General features: G+C 57.6%; 1 protein-coding gene across 3 annotated transcripts; it reads left to right on the top strand.

Moving 5' to 3' along the window:
• Positions 1-3,608: 3,608 nt before the first annotated feature.
• Positions 3,609-17,346, top strand: FCGR2B (Fc gamma receptor IIb). Of its 3 annotated transcripts, none has more exons than XM_019660646.1 (8): positions 3,609-3,797; positions 7,379-7,399; positions 8,370-8,618; positions 12,492-12,746; positions 13,399-13,530; positions 14,922-14,978; positions 16,625-16,662; positions 16,785-17,346. In XM_019660646.1, exons 1-8 carry the CDS (start codon positions 3,707-3,709, stop codon positions 16,863-16,865), a joined length of 924 nt encoding a protein of 307 aa, XP_019516191.1. In that variant the 5' UTR covers positions 3,609-3,706; the 3' UTR covers positions 16,866-17,346. The 3 variants fall into 3 exon arrangements, with proteins under 3 accessions (XP_019516191.1, XP_019516192.1, XP_019516193.1); XM_019660648.1 differs by lacking the exon at positions 3,609-3,797 and adding an exon at positions 6,253-6,337; XM_019660647.1 differs by lacking the exon at positions 14,922-14,978.
• Positions 17,347-20,535: the final 3,189 nt, after the last annotated feature.

Genomic DNA, 20,535 nt, shown 5'->3' with positions numbered 1-20,535 from the left:
GCGCTCTTCCTGGGTGGGGCAGTTGCTCACCGGCCATGGGACGGCCACTCACTGTGACTCACAGCAGCTCACGAAAGTGCACGTCTGCTGCCGGCCAGCCCCAGTGCAGCCTATGCTGACGCTGGTGACTCGGGGCAGCCCAGCTCCAGATCGAGCTGTTGTTCACCATCTTAGCTGTAGAGGGCACAGCGTCACTGGCCTTCATGTGGGATCCGAACCAGGGCCCTGCTGCTCAGAGCTGGATTCCCAAGCCAACTCCTAACCAACGCACCACTCGGCCAGCCCCAGAGCGAGCTTTACAGAGCCAAAGGGGCAGCTGGGAAGGAGGCAGAGCTGGCCAGAGGGGGCCTCCCTTGTACGGTCAGCTGGTCCTGTTTTCCAGGGCCAGGGGAGCTGGTACGGCTGAGTGAGGACTGAGGTGGGTGTGTCAGGACCCTGGCAGGCATGCCTAGTAAGTCAGGCTGTGACCTGGGCCCCCCGGGGCTGCCTCACCTCTGTGGGTCCTGACTTACTATACGAATTAACTTTATCTTCCTCCCTTCCCTTTGATCAAAATTTAAGGTCTGAGCACCGCTCTGAGCCTCTTTCTTGTTGGCGCTGGAGTCAAACTGGATCTCGGGCTGGAAAACACAGGTCAGATCAGCGAGGTCTTGGTCCAATTAGTTGGCTGTTCTACGCGAAGGGAGGTCACTTGTCTGGGACATTGTTGTCCGCTCCGCAGCAGCTGCACGCGAGCATTGAATGCTTCTGAGACTGCAGCCTACCAGGGTGACCCTCAGCATGTCCGCAAGCAGGATAATACCCGATGTCTGGAGGGCACTCCACAGCCAGTCCCCATGACCGAAACCGACTGATCAAATGGATCCAAGAAAAAGCTGGTGGAGAAGACACGTTCTTGGGCCAAATGGCTCGTTCAGTGCTCTATGTGCTGGGTGTCAACTTCCCCAGAAGTGCTAATCTGAGGGCAGCAGGCGGCCACTGCAGACACCTCCCTGGTCAGCGAGAATGGGATTGACTTCAGCCAGGGAGTCTAGGGACTTTTGGGGGGCGCCTCTTGCTTTCCTTAGTCCCAGCCAGGGGATCAGGGATCTGCCAAAGTGAGCAGTGAAGCCTCAAGGCCTCCTGGTGGTTTCTGGTTGAGTCTCTACTGCAGGCCGAGAGCTGCAGCCCAACGTGAAGCCTGGTGTGGATGTGTGCAGCCAGAGGCGTGAATACGTAGCTCAGATCGTGAGGTCCTAGCTCGTTAACAAAAACCTTAGACAAAGAGTTTTCGTTCCAAAGGCTTTATTAGTCAAGCCTGGCGACCGCCTCACTCTGCAAGAGGAGAACAGCCCCGAAGTCTTGGCCGGTGAGGAATTTATAGCTGAAGCTGGATACAGAAGTGAAAAAAAGCGGTTAGTGGGTAAAAGAAAAAAAAAAAGCGGTTAGTTCGTTTTATTTTAACAAACTATAAAACATGGCTAGTTTATTTTCTTCTAACGAGCTATAAAACATGGCTAGCTTATCTTCTACTTTCTTGACACAACATTCTGTTATGTTTGGCTGAAGCAGGAGTTTTTAAGTTCCTCTGGGTGGGGGTACTTTCCGAAATGAGCTTGCCTCGCCTAGGCTCTGGGCCTGGGTCTCTGCAAGATGCCTGCTCCCACCACCCCCTATGTAGTTAGACACTGAGCATCCCATACCTGAGGGGCACTGGTCCTGCACAGGTGAAGCCAAACCCAGGCAGTGCCACCCAAACAGGTGTCCTGTGGTGGAGGCTACTGGGATAGGGGTGCAGGGAGGTCGGCCACGGCTCAGAACTGGGAGGTGACAGCCGAGGGGGTCAGTAAGATGTAAGGACCTGGAGGCCGCACAGGCAGTACCGTCCTGCTTCCTCTCTTGTTAGTTAGCTGGAGGCGGGGGTGAGAGGGTGGGGGGGGTGGAGTGCTGACTGGCAGGGTGGCAGGGTTGGTTACAGAGGCTGGCACGACAGAGAGGGCTTCCTTTTGTTCTGAGAAGCGGAGGCGCTAGAAATCAGCAGATGTTCGTAACAGGCAGAGCTGCAGGGCCACCAGCACCATGTACCAAGCAGGGTCTTCGGTGGCAAAACCAGTAATCAGATAGGGTTCCTCCTTTGCATGCGCCTCAGGAATAAGACGGTCGCGTTATCTCTCCAAGCAGACGGGGAAGCAGGCGCCACGGGGAGAGGGCTTTCGTGACAACGGGGGAAGGGCCAGCGTCCGTGCGCCAAGGCCAGCGGGGGAAGCAGTGTGTTTCATGATGCCAGCAACATCTCCTCAGCTCGGCTTTGAGGTCTCCATTGCTCAAATGGGCCCAGATGTCAGGTGGGGCCTTCTTCAGTGGTGACCTGGGAGCCCCGGGCTCCACACCTTGTAACCTGGCGCTGTGACAGTGGTCGGGCGTTCTGCACAGGGTCCTTTCCACAAGTCTCACTTTTGCAGAAGCCTCACATAAAAACCGTAACTATCTGTCAATGACAAAAGACTTAAAAATGCCCGTAGATAAAGATCTGACTTTTTTAGATGACCTTCACCTGAAAACTGTATAAGGGCTGGAGGTGGGTTGGGGCCAGTAGTAAAAGTCTGCGGCCAAGGGGTGGGGACCTGTGAGGCTTTTGAAGACCACAGGTTTTAATGTCATTTCCTTGAGTATTACAGTGTGCTTCCTGAGAGGGCATTTGCAAAAGAGGCCCCTGGAGAGGGCCCAAGAGGGATGCCAGCTGGGGGTGCTGAGGGTGTGCAGAGAGCTAGAGGAGGGAGCCAGCATATGCTGGGTACCCATGCCATCCGAGGTGCCTCGATAGCAAACAAAAGCCCCAGGGTCATTGGCAAACCGAGGGGACGTCTGCCGGCATCTGGAGACATTTTTATTTTCGCAATTAGTGGTTGCCACTGGCACGTAGAAGCCAGGGTGCTGCTAAGCATCTGACAACATCCAGGACAGGTCCTCACAACAGGACTGATTTGGCCCCAGATGTCAATGGTACTGAGGCTGAGAAACCCTGCTTGAGGGGTAGGCATGGTGGTCTTCACTTATACGGACCAGGAACCCCAACTCACGCAGCTCCAAAGCCATGCTGTTTCACCCGCCATGGTGATAAGAACAGGGTGGGAATTTGGGGGGGGGGCGGGGGACAGAGCTAGAGAACCAGGGCGTGAGTGAATGAGGGAGGGGAACAGTGAGGGTGAGTGTGGTCACCCTACTGCCACCGCACACACCTCCTTGTCCTGTTCCACAGTCCAAACGTGAGTCAGGGGTGGTAACAGAGACCACCACCTGCTGCCCGGTGGCTCTCGGTGTCTGACCCAGAAGCCGGAGCGACCGCCTCTCCCCCACCCCCTCTGGAGAGAAGCAAGGAGCAGGCTCTGAGCTGTGTTCGTGTGACTGCCCCCTCTTCTCTTCCTCGCGGGCCGAGCGAGGCCAGCTGTGGCCCCAGAGGAAGAACAGGAAGTTGTTCCCCAATTTGTAAAATTTCGGTGAATTTGGGGTCAAGCTGAGCCAGAATCATTCTGGGAAGGCCGCATCTTCAGGGAGGGGCAGTTCAGAGGAAAGGGGTGGAGGGCGGGGCCCAGGATGAAACAGTGCTGCCTCTCACTTCCTCTTTTGGACTCCAGACTTGGTCGGCCCTCTGGGGCGCAATCTGTCCAGCGTGCAGAGGACCTGCGCTTGCAGTGCTGGTGCTGTGGGAGCCCAGCTCTCCAGGGTGATGGGGGCCCCCTCGCTGAGAAATAGGGCTGATGGCACACCCTGCCATCCTTTGGGCCACATGCTGCTGTGGACAGCTCTCCTGCTCATGGGTGAGTCACGGTCCCCAGGAGGGACAGAGGAGGAGGAACTAAGGCAGGCGTGCTTTCCTGATTCAGCTGTGTCACCTGGGTCGGGGCTGAGCTTGTGCACGCAGGCAGGTAGCTTGGAAAATACGTCAGGAGGGTGACGGCAGGCCGACGGAGACCAAACCCTGACAACCCCTCTGGCCTTGGCAACTAGTGAAATTGGCCGGATTTGGGGACTTCAGTGTCTTCTGCTGAATCTTACTGTGCACCCAGGTCCCTGGACACTCTTGTCACCTGCACACCAGCCCCTGCTCTGAGGAAGGTCTCATGACTTGGACTTGACGGCCAGGCTGTTTCCCTTGTTAGAGATCTGTGTTTCTTTCACAGGGACCGAATGTTAGGCGGGGAGGCTAATGCTGTTGGGGGTGAAGGGGGTGCACACGGGGCAGTGGCCCTTCTTTGCACCCCTGAATCCACCCTGAAAGAGGCAGCAGAAGCCTCTTTTCTTGCTCTGGGGAGAAGCACAGAGGGCCTGGGTTTTTCAGGGGTGCGCAGCTCAGAGACTGTACCGCCTGGGCCATGCTGGAACCACTGAGTGTGGGACCAGGACATTGTGTGTGCCTGTCATGCTGCACAGACACAGGGACAAGTCCTACTCTGATTGGGGAGAAAGCCAGGGTCCTAGGCCGAGATGGATGGCTGATTGTGTGGTTAGCGGGGGCCTGGGCCTGGGGCTGATGCTCTGGTTGGAGGGACAGTCCAGGGAAGGCCATCGAGGGGAGCCCTGGGGCCACAACTGTCTCCCCAAGTTCACATCCACCTCAGGACGGCCCAGAGGAAGGTATGCAGCCTCTACCCCAGGCTACATGCATGGCTGACAGTCAAATCCGGTCAGCTCTGGGAGCCCTCAGTGCTGGGTGGTATGCACGGGGGTGCAGGAGAGGAAGCTAGTAACCCCACAAGCAGACAGGCCACCTCACTGTTCCCCTGGGGACGCCCAGGCCTGAGGAGGTGACCTGCTCCTCTGCCTCTGCTAATGGTGCTGCCAATGTGCCAGCTGCCGGGCAGGACTGCCACGGAGACTGGCACTTTCTTTCATTTGCCCCTTTGCTAAGTCACCAAGAACTTGCTCCATCTCTTCTGTTCCCACCTGGGCCACCGCGTTCTGGTCTTCATCGCTGGATGACTCCGTTCTGACCCAGTCTTGATGACGCTTGTGTCTTCTTCTCCAAATTCAGGCTGCACCCTGAGGTCGTGACATCTCCAGGCCATGGCTGAGTCACTGGCCCTCATGCGGGCCTTGGTGCTGTGCTATTGCTCGCCAGAGAAAGCTCTAGGTCCCCCTACTAGTCCTGCCCCCTGGGTCTCCCCTGCAGCCAGGTGCTGGGGCTCTGCCCCTTCCCCTTCCACAGGCCCCACAGCTGCCTGACTGAAGCTTTAAGTGACTGGCGTGTGCGGGCGCTGCTGTGGGACACGACAGCCAGCCCTCCCGACCTGCAGCACGGCCGGCCGTCGTCGCACGAGGGTCTGTCGAGTGAACACGTGCTCTCTGGCCGCTCCCCACTCTCTCATCTTTCTTGTGTCCTGCCCTCCCTTTCAGGCCCCCTTCTTCATCCACCTTCCTCCCGCCCCGTCGCCCTTGCCGACCCTGCACGCCCTGGTTTGCAGCTGTCACTTCTGTGTCAATAACTTCCAAACCCATCCCTCTTGCTGTGTCAAGTACAATGTTGTATTTCCGCCTGCTGCTCGGACACCCCCAGGCTGGTTTGCCAGCTCAGGAAAAGAAACCATTCAAGATCCAACTTATTACTTCCCCGTACAGATGTCCCCTTCCTCCTAACATCCCTACCTGTGTGAGCGCACTGGCCTCCCCAGGCACCCACTCGTGTCGCCCCCACACCTCCTCGCGCTCCAGGCCCTCGGCTCCGTCTAGGAGCTTCGTCTCACGCCCGCGCCCTCCCCCGACTCCTTGCTATCAGCACCACCTCGGGCCCCCTCACCTCCCACAGAGACTCACTCAGGGGATGGTTTCCAGAACATGGGCGAATACGGTTGATGTGGGCACTGCCCTCTGGGAGCTTCCGTTCTGCAGAACGGAAGAAAAATTTCTGAGAGAAATGATGAATAAACAGATACAAAGGCATAAATATAAACTGGAAAGGGCTACGAAGAGAAAACAGGATACTCTGATAAGAAACGCTGCCAGGGAGCTGAGAGAGCAGCCTGCTTAAACAGGAAGATGTGGGAAGCTTCCTGAGGAGGCGACATCTCAGCTGAAGCCTTAGGCGCCATAAGGACGTGGCCAGTGGGACATCCAAAGGAATCAGGTTTCCAGCAGAGGGGTCAGCACACACAAAGCCCCGCATTTGTGGCCTTTAAGGAGGGCTGGTGTCACTGGAGCTCAGTGAGTGGGGAAGGGGGCTCGAGACAGGTGAGGCTGAAAAGGTGGGCAGGCCCCACGCCAGCTGTGGCCTTGTCAACACGCGTGTCTACATTTTAAGAGCAAAGGAAGCCACCGAGGACTTGTGAGCAGGGAGTGACGTTATCTAATTTGATGTTTAAAGGTAGCGCTAGCTCTTCTGTGGGGGATTGACGGTAGGGGGCACAAAAAAAGTGGGGACACAAGTTAGGAGATGGAAGGTGGCGGTGACCCAGGCTGGCATGGTGGCCATGGACGTGGAGAGAAGTCAATGACCCAAGATTTGCTGTTGTGAAGGGACTGGGGCATGGGAGAGACAGAGACAGTAACTGGGGAGACGGTGAAGAGACGCACGTATCGGGAGGACGGAGAGACAGATGTCCTCTTGACAGCACCGCGTGGGTGGATTTGATGTGAGGAGTTGTGGTGGGGAGGGCAGAGAATGAAACAGTGGGAGGATGAGAAATGAAGACAGCCTGTGCAGGAAAAAGAATGGAGAAGTCCGGTGTGAAAGGGAACGAAGAAGTAATTTTGGAATTATCACAGGGGTCAACTGAAGAGTTTTGGTTTTTTTTAAAATTATTTTTTAAGTGAAGAGTTTTAATGAAAAATCCTGGAGTATTTTTTGTGGGTGGGACAGATCCAGCTGAGAAGGAGAGGCTGGTGATACCGGAGGGAAAGGGAGTGATGGAGAGGGTGAAAGGGACGGCCCAGGACAGAGAGCGGCCGCAGCCGGGGGACACTGTCCCCAGCGAGAAGCCAGGAAGGGGGCCGAAGCGATGACAGCTTAGGAGGACGACGTGAGATCTCCGAGAAGCAGGAAGAGAGCAGGAAGAGAGCATGGCCTTTAAGCGCGAGGGGGCTGAGGCCAGGACAGGAAGTGCGGTCATGTCCATGGTCACTCCGCAGACAAGCAGCAGGCGCATTTCAGAATGACAAGTGTCAGAATGACAGCTCAGTGTCCTTTGAAAATGGAGCCGGTAAATTTACAGGGACACCAACCGGCCTGCGCGCGTGGTCATTTCAGTGACACACGGCTGAACAAGCAAATGTGTGGACATAATGGGTGACTTAATGGGGACAGAGAAGGACAAGCGAGTCAGGGGGCTTTGCCAGGAGGCGATTATTTGTAACGAGTCATCGCTGTCACATGCCAACTCCGGCTGATTTTGCTCTCTCCCCACAGCTCCTGGTTCCAGGGCAGCTGGTAAGTGTCTCCCCCCTCTCCCCCTCCCCCAGCTGCCCTCTGCCCCCAGCACCCTGCCTGGGGGTGCTCCGAACCCGCCAGCTCCCAGGTGGGGCCAGGAAGGACAATTGCCCCCACAGGGTGCCCGGCTCCCTCCCAGGGAAGCAGGGATGGGCAGCCTGGTGCACAGGTGCTTCACCCCTCTGTCCTGTCACGCTGGATGACGTGGTCACTCGTCACAGCTGCCACAGAAGACAAGTCACTCGTCTTCCTCTCCCCGTACGCAGTCAGTTCTCCCCTAAAAAGAGCCTGGGTGGTTGTAGTTTCCGCTGCGTGGGAAGTCAGTGTCTGCTTCGGCTGTCCCCGCGGGTTGGCGGGTCCTCTGCTGGGCCGTAGGCGAGCGCCTCAGGCGGGACAGAAACAGAAGGAGGTGGTGGAGTGGACCCCGCCAGCCCCCGGCTTCCTCCTCCCCGCTGGCCTGCACCCCCGGGACGGCAGGCTGGGGCGGCCTCAGGCTCTGAGCCCAGGCCCTGCAGCCTGCCTCCCCCTTTGTTTTCGTTCCCCTCCGGGAGGTCACAGGGGCTCCTCTGTGCTTGGTGTGAGGACAGGCCTGTGCTAAGGGGATGAAGGACACGGTCAGGAGGGAGCGTGCCGTCTGGCTCTCAGGCCTGACAGCTCCACCATCTGTCGTCCTCCACTCGTGTCCAAATGCCTTAGTTGTCAGGGGAGGAAAGTGAGAGCCCACAGGGGTGTGCGGGGGGAGCTGCCTCGGGCACCTTTGGTGAGCACACATTGCTCCTAGGGTGTCTGCCTCATCCCCCCTCTCGGACCTCTTGCCTGTCCTCCTGAGAGGCGGCCAAACACCCCAAGGCACTTGGTACCTGGACCCTGAGGGGTGTTTGTGGAAGAGGAATCAGCTTCAGTCACAAACATTTTGGGGCCTGCGGGGGGCCCCCCTTTCCTCACGCTGCCTTTGCTGTCTGCCCCTCAGCAGCTCCCCCGAAGGCGGTGCTGAACCTCGAGCCCCCGTGGATCAACCTGCTCCAGGGTGACAGCGTGACCCTGAGCTGCCAGGGGCACGGGAACGACTCCATCCACTGGTTCCACAATGGGAACCCCATCCTGACCCAGGTCCAGCCCAGCTACCGCCTCCAGGTCAGCAACAATGACAGCGGCGACTACCAGTGCCAGACGGGCCAGACCAGCCTCAGTGACCCCGTGCATCTGGACGTGGTTTCCGGTCAGTGGAGTGAGGCCAGGGAGGTCCGGGGGGACGAGGAGAGGTGACACCTGCTGACACGGCCAGGCTTTTAGGGAAGGGGTGGCCGTTTGCTGGGCAGCGTGGCTGTGAGCTGTTTGAAGTGGTCATTCCCCTTTCCACCCCCACACCTCTTTCTATGTGGGGTGGGTGGCAGTGCCTCGGCAGACGCTGGGCTGCTTCACCTCAGTGCTGATGGAGCAAGAAGGTGATGACAACGCCACAGGCCGCCAGGTGTGAGAGAAGCAGAAGGAACCCTTTGCTTCCTAAAAGCCCACTTTTACAGCATGGACACAACACAGCTGAGTCCCAGCCCTAGAAGTTACTTTCCCTAGAAACCGATGAGCTCCTTCCGTCTCAGTCCCCCTGCTCAGTGGGGTACCCACGCCCCCTTGGCAGGCAGGTCCATGAGTGGCAGCATTCCCTGCCTCCACCCTCCAGCAACTTCAAGCAAAAGCTTTGCATTTCCAGTCCTGACACAGGGCAGGGCTCAACAAATGTTTGCTGATGTCACAAAGCCCCAGCCTCCACGTCTGATGATGGACGGACAGACAGACACATGAGGTGGATGCCTCCGGGAGGACCTGGGTCAGAGTACCAACCTTGGGGCCCGGGGACACCGCCATGCAGACTGGGAGCCAACAGAACTGTGGCCCTCCCAATGGAGTGCCCAGTGTAGGGCAGCTGGCTTGTCACTGTGAGGACACTGGGCAGGGCGGCTTCTACAGTGGACACTTGCCCCCTGCTCGCACTCCAGCAGCAGCTCAGGCCACAGTCCACCTGCCGACCGCAATGGCCGCCAGCTCATCAGCTGGGCCCAGAGTGAGACCCAAGTCGTGCTACTGGGACCACCACCTCCCCACCGCCAGCTAGTCCCGGGCCCACTTGGTCACAGCTGGGAGCCCTATTGCCGTAGCCTGGGCTGGACCGCCCCAGCCTCCCGCTCACCCCGTGCCTGCTGGGCAGTGGCCGCGGTCCAGCAGGACGGGCCAGGTGCTCAGTGTCCTGGAGTCCTCGCAGATGCAGAGCAGGCACAGAACTTGGCAGCGAGGGGCTTACAGGCCTCAGCCCGAGGCTCCACACAGAGGTCATTTCCCTGCCTTCGGCCTCCTCTGTACCTGGACAGGCCCTGGCTGTGGCTCAGGATTCCTCCGGGGCCTCCCCCAGTCCTGCAACCTGAGTCAAGCTGAGGGGCACAGTGGGGATGCACCCCAGGCTCCGTGAATTCAGCTGGAGGTGGCCTGTGCCAGGCGTTGGGGTCAGTTGCCTTCCTCAGGAGCCCCTGCTCCTGGGAGCTGGCCCAGGAAAGGCCCAGGGGTGCTGGAGCCCCGGCCTGCAGCCCACAGTGACTGACCGAGAGCCAGAGCAGCCTGTCAGAGGCAGAAGGCAGAGCAGATGGGAGTGGCCGGCAGGCCGTGGCCATGACCCTGGCCCAGGCCCTCATTAGCTGTGCTACCCACACAGGTCCCACCCCATTTCCTGCCTGAGCACCAGGCAGCACCTGGCCTCAGGAGAAACAGGTGTCAGGGTTAGCAGCAGCAGCTCTCCACCGGTGACTGTGCTAGCACCGCCGGTCCCAGCACGGCATGCAGCTCGCGGCCCCTCAGCCACCACGGCCAGGTCCCTGCTGCCTCTGCGCTTCCCAGGAAACCCCAACGTTGGCTGTCAGACGTGAGGCTGAGCCCCAGGAGGAGACACGGTGTCTCCACTTGGGTGCATGCTGCCAAGGGGTCTTCAGTAGCTGGAGGGCAGCGGTCTTGGGGAGAGGGCTGGCCTGGGGACCGGCGGGAAGGTAACACTCTGAGCAGTGCCCGCTCGTCAGCACCACCCCGGCGATACCGACGGTGCCCAGACAAGTGGGTACTAACAGCCCCACAAGCCACTGTGAAGCCCCGACTGTCACCCACGTCTCTGAGGGCCTTGGTGTGCAGGAAGTTAGCAGAACCAGAGTCTGGGAAGCCGCTGCAGACCAGGCTGCGACAGAGCTGAATGAAGGTCAGTCAGGGGGCCTGAGGAGGGGACAGCCATGTGACAAGCAGACAGAAGGCGCGTGTCCTACATGGCGGGCAGTGCCTCCACGAGTGGCACCAGAAGGTGCCGTGTGAGCTGGAGCTGGCAGTTCTGGCTGAAGAGGAAACCGTGAGAGATGTTCAAGAAGCGCCATGGCTGTTCACCACCGCAGCTGACATTGCTGGTGCCCGGACCCAGGGCACGTGCCACCAGGACGACAGGATCCCAGCTGGCACTCAGAGAGCGCTGGTTACGATGAGGCTCTCTCCTGGGACACAGAGACCCTGGGGAGGCTCCACACAGCCCTGCCCACACCAGGTTCACGCGGCACCACCCCCGTCCCCTCGGAAGCCTAGCCGAGGGTGTGGGGACTCGCGGGAGCTCACTGCTTCTCTCCAGGGCTCCCCGAAAACCAAAGAGGAGCTTTGGCCCTTTGATTACTCAGAGAAGGACATCTCCTAAGTGCCATGAACCTGAACCTGCCCCCAGGATCTGCACCAAGACAAGTGTCCTCAAGGAGACCGTGGCTGGCCCTGGGCACAAACCCACCACAGGCAGACCCTCCCACCGTGTGTGTTCTCACCTGGCACCAGCAGAGACTCTGCAGGGAGCAAGGTGCAGAGCAGGTCCCCGGACGGACGGGGAGGAGAAAGGAGAGAACAGGTTGCTGGTGCTACATGGTGGCAGCTTGGTCAGTTTCTCGGGGTTCTACTCCAATTTAAGAAATCTTTACAGTTCTCAGCATCCCCACCTATACTCTAGTCTTCATGAAAGAACCAGGACCACTCAGCCTTACCCTGGACTGGGGTGTCCGGCCAGGGTCGCCGTTCTCCAGGATGGGAAGGCAAGGACAGCCAGGTGACATCGGTGTGCTCCCCAGTGTGAGGGGCGGGGCTTTCGAGCTGTGACACCAGGGGCAGAATCGGTGCCCCCGCTGGCCCCTCTGGGTTGCCCCACGGGGGCTGGGGCCCAGGGCTCTCTCTTTGTTGTCACTCGCCTCCTTGATGCTGAGCCTTCGACCTGCCTTCCAGGCAGGCTCACGTGGCTGGCCTGGGCCTGGCTCGCCGCACGGCCGCGGTGTCTGCGTGGCTGCGTGTGGCTCTTGCCGCGTCCCTGCTGTCCCCTACCTTCTTTCCAGCCCCTAGTCTGCTCTGTTCGAGAGAATCAGGAAAAAGGTGTGTGGCTGAGGCCAGGAGCCTACCCACCCGAGGCTCTAGTCCTTGTACAACAAAAATGTTAAATATTTTTTCTTCATCAGTAAAAGGATGAAAGTTGGGGGGAAATTATACAGCAGACTGATGACGTCCGTGCGTGACACTGCTGCTCTCAGACAAAGACCCCTCTGAAGAAAGTCCCACATTCCTAACATTCACCAAATAAGCTGACGTTTGTTGGATGCCCATGACTTTCTACTGTCCCCAAAGACACATGTCTGCTATCTGCTCTGTCAGACGGGGTCCCCCCTCCTCTCCCAGGGGAGGGGCTGCACCGGGGTCTTTTGTGACCTTTCCACAGAGGCCTGTGGGGCAGGACAAAGCTGCAGCCACCTCCTCCCAGGACAGGAAAGAGAAGACAAGTGCATCCTGAGCACCTACTATGTGTCAGGAACTACTATGTGTCCGTCTCTATGTCCGTCTTCACAGATGAGGACACCGAGGCCCGGGAGAGCTAAATTACTTGCCCAAGATTGTAGAGTCCACGGACGAGGGTGGCAGAACAGGGAGCAGGCCTGTCCGGTTCCAAACTCGAGCCCCTCCCCCCACCCCGCATGCCCCAGCCGTCAGGATGGTCTGGGTCTCAGGGTCGACTCACCTCCAGGACCCTGTGTCCTTTTGTGTCTTCCAGACTGGCTGCTGCTCCAGACCCCTCGCCTGGTGTTCCAGGTCGGGGAGCCCATCGTGCTGAGGTGCCACAGCTGGAAGAACAAGCGTCTGTACAAGATTGTATTCTTCCAGAACGGAAAGTCCAAGAGTTTCTCCCGCCAGCAGTCCAACTTCTCCATCCCACACGCCAACGCCAGTCACAGTGGCGAGTACCACTGCTCCGGGAACATAGGGCAAACACTGCACTCGTCGCGGTCTGTGAGCATCACCGTCCAAGGTGGGGACCCTGTCCAGGTGGAAGGAGAGAAGGAGAGGGAGGGCAATCAGGACCAAGGTCATGGGACCCACACGGCCATCTGCAAAGGGCCACCGCAGCAGAGCCGGGCACAGAGCGGAGAGACTGGCCGGTGGGCAGGGGCCGGGGCTGGAGCTCAGAGCCCTTAGCTTCCAGGCTCAGAGGCTGTGGTGTTCCTTTGAGATGCAGGCCCCACACCCAGGGCAGCAGCGAGCGGACCTCCGCCGTTGGTGCAGGCTCCCTAAGCTCCCGGACACGCCTAAGAACTGAGGTTCTCCTCATTTCTGCTTGCTTCTCACGTCCGTGGTGCCCACTTGCTCTCCAAGGCGTGGCCCGGGCCGGACAGCTCGAGGCGGTGGTGGTGCCGTGGTGGTGACCCCACTATGGGGCTTTAGGCCTTCCCCTCACCCCTGCTGTCCCTGAGGACTGAGAAGAAAAGAGGAACCTCCCCTTTGTCCTACACACTCAGCAGCACACCTGAGATTAGTGCAGAGACCTGGGGTCGGGGGAGGTACGTGCCACCCCTGCGTGTGGCCCAGACACGGCAGCTCCAGGGGCCACGCACTGGGTACAGCGATGGGGGGCGGGGGGCGGACAGGGAGCATCCGCGCGTCCTGAGGTCTGTCCTCCCCAGGGTCCAGCTCCAGCTCCAGCAATGGCTCCGTGGTGGTGATAGCCGTGGTGCTTGTGGTGGTTGGCATTGCTTCTCTGGCAGGTGTCGCTGCCATAGTGGTCTACTGCAACCGCCGGCTACGGCAGACTTCAGGTTTGTGCTTCCTCTGTCCCCTCTTGTTCTCTGCTCCTCCCTGGCCAAGGCCCAACCCCAAGCATTGCCGGAACCCGTGTCTTTGGGCTAGAGAATCCTCACGTTCAGATGTAGCCCTGTGTTTTATTTCTTCATTCGTGTTCGTTTGTTCATTCAACAAGGCTTGAACGGACTCACTTATGTGTCGAGTGAGCCTGTGCTGGACTCCGGGCGACACAGGAGTCGAGTCCGGGCCCTCAAGGGCTCACAGCGTCGTAGGGAAGACAGAGATGCAAGCCCATCATCGTAATCAGAGGGGCTGGAGCAGTGACAGAGAAGCGAAGGCCCTGGGGGCAGATGAGCCTACGTAGCCGCATGGCCGGGCGCTAGAGAAGCTTTCACGGGAGGCAGTGCGGTGCACGACTGCAGCACCAGTGCTGGGCCAGACTGCCACGGGCCAGCTCAGCTCCGCGGCTCACCCGCTGTGTGACCCTCGGCCAGTCACTCAACTTCTCTGTGCCTCGTTTTCTCCATCTGCAAAAGAGGACAGGAGCAGAAGCTACCTGACAGGTGGTTCTGATGAATGAGGCTAGCTCTCACAGTGGCGTGCAAGGGTGGGCTGTCATCACCATGTGGAGCTGATGTTGCAGCGTGGCGTCCGCCAGGCAGAAAGGGCTGGGGGGGGGTCTGCAGGCGTGGAGCCACGGCGGTGAGGGCGCCGTGGCCAGGATGCGGCTTGAAGGGGCCATGAAGAGGGTGCTGCTGAGGCCATGTGTTGAGGGGCAGAGAAAAAGGAGAGGCAGGCAGGGGCCGGGTCATGTTCCACGGGTCATGCTCCTTGTCCCCCACTGTCCCCCAGCACCCAGCACGGGGCCTGCCACCCCGTGGGGCTCAGGAAGCGTCTGTTCCCCGGTCGGCTGAGGAGCTTCAGCTCTGGGAACCAGCTTCTGGCCAGTGGATGCACAGAGCTGAGAGGGGGAGGCCCTAGAATAAGCCTTCGCCCAATAAGCAAGTCGTCCCGACACATCGCACCGAAAAGCACTAGAGACACCCAGACTCGGAGACAGCGTAGGGAGGCACGACGGAGCCGCTGAGGAAGAGGGAGACCCCACCAAGCACTAACAGCTCAGCCGTCGGCTCTGTGCGCAGCCAGGACTCAGTTACCAAGGAGTAAATACAGGGACTCGGAGAGACCGGTGCTTTTGAAAGGCAGAGGGAGCCTGAGCAGACGCAGTGGAGTGGCCTCTCAGTGCCCTGCGGCTATAGTGACCTGCAGGTTTCCGGCCTAGCGCAGTCCCCTGGGGAGGGAAGCCCCTGGGTTGGTTCTAACGCACTCTTGCCCCTGGTCCTCGGTCCTGAGGACTCCGGCCACCGCGCCATTCCCCTACTAACCTCCTGTGCGCCCCTCCTAGCCCTCCCAGGAAGCCCTGAGCACAGGGAAAAGGGACAGGCTGTACCTGAGAAAGAAGGTGAGTGTGGCCCCCTGGGGACTGCCAGCTGCGGCTGCTCCCCCAGTGGCTTGTGTGAGTTCAGCTGGGGGCACAGGAGAGGGAGGGGGCAGGGGGAGGGGCAGGGGCTCAAATCGCTTGGTCAGCTCTGAGGCTAACTCCTGGGCTTACAGAGGACAGGGCCTCTCTGGAGATGAGGAGAAGAGGGACCCCTGTGCCAGCTAGAGGGGAGGGTTGTGTCCAAATTTCTGGGACTAGGAATGCTGGGGACATTTCCAGAGCAGGAAATCAGAGATATTTGGGTCTTTCTGTGGGGCTTTGGCAGAGTTGGCACAGGACAGAGGCTAGAAGTTGCAAGACAGAGGCAAATGGGATCGAGGGGGAGGATTCTAAGAGGAATGGAGGAGGCAAGGGGAAAACCCTGGGTTTGCTGAGGAGGCCGCTGCGTGGAGTGATGGCGGAGAAGGTCAGGCTTGGCTCTCAGTGGGACGCGGGAAAGTCCCAGGGGCCTGGAGGCATGGGTGGGCTTCGCGGGCAAAGCTGGGTTCCGGGCTCACTGCGTGTGGGCCTGGCCTTGCTCTGTCACCATCATGCGGGGAATCTTTAACAAGACATTCCCCCTTGTGGACTCGGCCACTCACTGAGGACATGACCTCGAAGCCCCTCCAGGTCTGACACCTGGCCCAGGTGGGGGCGTGTGGGAGGAGCAAGTGTCCCAGGAGACTTCCCGGCTGTAGTTAGAGCCAGAGCACCAGAGCTCCGGAGCTGTGTCGGGCAGTCCCGGACGGCCGAGTACGGCAGGAGCGGGGGTCCTCACACAAGGCCTCGCACCGCGGGGGGTGACTCAGAGCTGAGCAACAGATTTGAGAGCTTGAGCAGATGGCGCTGTGTGGCTGTGCTTTGAGCAGGGCCCCTGTCCCGCTCGGCCAGCCCAAGTGGGGATGTGGGGGCGTGGGCCTGAGTCTACACCAGGGCCAACTCAGATCTGGAAGGAAGCCCACTCGCCACGGGACCAGCTACTCCGATGTTTGGTTCGGCCTCCACTGGCATAAACGTTCCCAGAAGGCATAGCCACCCGCTGGGGGTGTCAGGGGACAGTTAGAAGGAGCAGTCAGGACGGGCTTGGGCCGGGAATTGGAGCTCCGCGCAGGGGGCCGAGCCGACGCTGACACGTAGTCTCAGACCTCTGCCCTCTGCAGACGCTGAGGCTGCGTCCCGCTGGCAAGGCGTGAGGCAGTCACCAGAGAAGCGCTCGCTCGTGCTCTTTCTTTTTAATGTCACGGCACAACCAGCTTCTTCAAAGTTCCCACAAAGATGCACTTGCTCCAGCCATAGTGGGCGTGGCCCACAGGGCGCTCTGGTGACTTCTGTGGCCACGAAACTCCACAGCTGCCCTGACGCTGACACTGAGCACCCCCCCGTCCCTCCACCCCCAGAGCCACCTGCTTCGCTGCTGGGATAACTCAACCCGGAAAAGCAAAAAGCAAAGCATGCGGCCCAAATGCCTGTCTCCCTCTGACGTATGGCCAGTGGGGCCCAGGCTGGGGCACCAGACCGGGCGGGCCATGCACGCACTCGTCCGGTGTGGGCTTTGTTTGGCAGCCGCCAGCACGCAGTAGGCCCCCTTACGCGGTAGTGCCCAGGCTGACCTGTCTTTTTGTCCACAGTCAGCGTCTACAGTGCTGAAGAGGCTGCCAAAAAGGAGGTGAGCTCCGGCCATGACCCCCCTTGTCACCTGCCCCGCGCCCCCACTATCGCCTGCCCCGCCCCAGCCCACCCCCTTCCTCTAGGTTTCTCCTGCGACCCACACCCCCTCTCTCTCCCCAGGAGGAGAACACGATCACCTACTCGCTCCTGCAGCATCCGGAGGCTCAGGAGCAGGAGCCTGCTGATTACCAGAATATGTAGTCCCCACCCCCGCCCCCACCCCCGCCCCTACCTGGGACACCTGGGGCATGTCAGCAGCTGGGGGGCCAGTCGGTGTCTTCGGCTGGACTGCAAGGACAGGGACGCTGTGGTTCCAAAGGAGGAGGACTCTTCCAGACTGGCCTCGTGGGTCCTTAGCCCCTGTCCTGAAAGTTCGCCCACCACGTCCCAGGTGACGCATTGCAGGTGACTGCCGGCTGACCCCTGTGCCTCAGCACTTCTCGCCATCGAGACCCCGCTGTCACATCCCGACTCCTCTGTAGCAGCATGGGAAATGCAACTTTACAGGCCGCACCAGAAAAATTGCGTAAACAGACATGATTGCACAGACGCTGAGCCCACAACACCGTCACATTCAAGTGGTTGTTTCGGGGGACGCGGTGCCGCTGTTCCCTCTCTTTCGTCATCTTTCGTGTATGGACCATGTATTGCTTTCATAATAAAACACTGTGGTGACAACATTCCCAGTGCCTCTGAGGCTGTGTTGGTGGCGTGTAGACTGGTTTGGGGGCTGTTTCTCGCAATGGTAAGGATCTTGGGAAGGGATTGGAGGGACGCAGGGAGGGAGGGAAGGCTGGGCGTGCAGGGTGAGACCCCCGCCCAAGTGGAGCACTCTTCCTGAATTTACGTCCTTGTTTCCTTGTCTTCTTCCCCCTCCTGCTCCCACGAATAAAACCATCACTTTGTTTTGCAACATCCGTTCCCAGGAAGCCCCGCTTCAGGGGAGCCCTCAGTGTAGACTGCTGACTTCCTGCCCCTCGATTCTCCTGTCGGTGCCCAGAAGGATGTGGCCTCAGAGAAGCCTTCCCAGCAGGTGAGGCTCACGACTGATAGCTTCCTGGAGGGTTCTTGGGTGCCCTTGGAGAGACCCCTTTTCCGGGGACCCTAACACAGCTTCCGGCTGCGACAGTGTTGCCTCCAGGATTTAGCTGCTGCCCTGGCTGCCGCTGGTCCATTTCATATTCATTCCACACTCACATGCTGTTACGATGACAGAGGACAGTCATCGCAGGGACTGTGCCAAACTTTGTGCTTTAGAATTAGAGAATGTAAGACTATTAGCCATTTCCATTTCTGCTTTGGTGATTTTCTTGTTCACATAGTCTTGCTCATTTTTATGGTAACAATGTATTTCCCTGGATGTATAAATTACACGGTGACAGCCTATGTTCTTTTATTCATATGTACATTTTTTACTGCACTGATTTTTTTAAATAAAATTAAAATACAGATAAGCAAAAAAGATAATTAAGATCACCCGTAAACCCACAAACCAGAAAGAATCAATGCTACTATTTAAAGGATGTCAATCCACGCTCCTATCCCTAGCGGTATGTGTAAATGCACATATTTTTAGAATTGGATCACATCATATTCTTACATGTCTATAAATTCACATAGACAAAAATTCATGCTCATTGTAAGCACATAAGCTTAAACAACACAGAAATATAAAGAGTAAAAATGAAAGTTCCCTTTTGTTCTCAACCCCCCCCCCCATCCAATCCTGTTACCCTTTGATTGGGTAACCAGTGTTGACCATGTGGTGTGTATTTCTGGATTTGGGGGTATGCATCTAATGCATATTTACAGTTTTTTAAGACCATAAATGGGGCCGTGCTGTACATATGCTTATGCAGGTGGTTTATTTTGATTAACAGTGTATTGTGGAGTGCATTCCTTGGAAATATTTTCTTTTTGAGGATTGCATAGTATTCCATAGTGTAAGCACGATATACCATATTTTATCTAACCAACATTTTCAACGTTACCAGTTTTCACTGTAATCTACATTGTGATGCTGTAAGAAGCTACATTCATGGATGATATTTTGGACTGCATGCGTGAATATTCTGCAGGATAAATGCCCAGAGGTAGAGCCACTGACTCAAAGGATATTCTCATCTTGTCTTTGAAAAAGCAGTTTCGGGCCAGCCGAGTGGCGCGTTCGTTAAAACTGGCTTGGGATGCCAGAGGGCCCCGGTTCGGATCCCACATGTGAGGGCCAGTGACGCTGCCCTCCACAGCTAAGATGCTGAACAACAGCTCAACCTGGAGCTGGGCTGCGGTGAGTCGCCGGCGACGGCAGGTGGGTTGCCATGGGCTACCGTGTGTAGCCAGCAGCCACCGTGAGCGGCCAGCAGCTGCTTTGAGCAGCCGTCCAGAAGCTGGCGACTGATCTGCCTCACCCGGGAAGAGCCCAATGATGGTGCTAATTTGGGCCAGTGAAGCAACGTCCTCCACAACTAGACCGAAGAACAAAAGGACAGCAACTTGTCTGTTCCCCTACCCCCAATTCCCCAATAAAAATCTTTAAAAAAAAAGGAAAAGCAGTTTCCACGTCCTCCCAAAGCACGTCAGGGCACCTGTTTCCTGACCCCACGCCAGGGTTGGGCATGTTTCACTTTTGCCAGTCTGATTATAACAGATGGTGTTGCAGTCCCTACGTAGCATGAATTCCCCGATTCTATACCACAGCCTGGGTTGGCTTTGGCAGAATAGCTCTGCCTCTCCCCTTTGTCATGTGACCAGGCAGGCTGGCTTCACCTGCTCAGGAGAGCTGCACCCCAGCCTGGGCTGGGCAGGCGCTGTTCCCTGGAAGTCACCTCCTGAGTAGAGTGACACTGTGCTAGCAGGCACAGTCCCTCCATCCTGATGGCCCTGCCCAGGTGACACCAGTGTCCTCCCTTCCTGAACACACTGTTTTTTGTAGTTTGCCCCCCTTGTATTAATTAGTTTAGATTTAATAGAAATCTCCTGGAATAGCGTATGAGCTTGATACCTCTGCTAGGATAGACTTTTAACAAACGTATGTTTCCTGTCAGTATTGGGAAGACCAGGCTTTACTATCTCTTTTGGAGCCAACTTTGAAAAACTTGGCTTCCCTAGGAAAGCATCCATTTTATCAGTATGCGTCTGTACACTGTGTTGTCTCCTGGTTTTTTGGTGATAATTTATGTGTCTATGCTTACATCCCCCCTCTCAAACCCAGCTCTTGAGTTTACTGTTATCAGTTAGGGTGACTTCTGCTGGAAATAACAGGAAATCGTGATTCAAATGGGCTTAAACAATAAGGAAATGTATTATCTCACGTAACAAAAAGTCCAGGGACAGGGAGTCCCCAGCACATCAGGACACGGGTCCACTGTTCGAACTTCTCCGGCACTGCCCTCGGTTGGTGGCAAGGTGGTGACAGCACTTCCACACATCACGCCCAGGCATCTGGAGAAAGACGGGGGATAACTGCCTCTCCCATGCGTCTCTTCCTCAATTGTGAGGAAACCCGTCTCCAGCAATCTTCTATCATATTGTTGGTCAGCACGGGGTCACACGCCCAGTCCTAAGTTGCTTCCTAGAAAGGGGAACAAGGTGACGTGCCATAGCTTACTCAGCTGTACCCTTCCGAGTGCATCGATCGCTGGAGGGCCAACCACCTTCAGCACCACGTTTATCTTACTCAGACCTGACAAAGGTTTGTCTGTGTTAATATGTCTTGTCACAGCCTTTGACTCCGGGATCAAGTCTTTGCCTGTGTTTGTCTCCTCACCTATTCTCCCTACTGCTTTATTTAGATTTACGACATTATTCATTTATTTCTAAACTTCTGTTTTTAAACAAACTCATGGAAGGGTCTTGTTCACGTGTGAGATGT

This window comes from Hipposideros armiger, unplaced genomic scaffold (assembly GCF_001890085.2).
Source record: "Hipposideros armiger isolate ML-2016 unplaced genomic scaffold, ASM189008v1 scaffold_324, whole genome shotgun sequence".
Lineage (NCBI taxonomy): Eukaryota > Metazoa > Chordata > Mammalia > Chiroptera > Hipposideridae > Hipposideros > Hipposideros armiger.
Note: the sequence above shows the minus strand (reverse complement) of the source record. Positions and strands in the feature narration are given on the sequence as shown.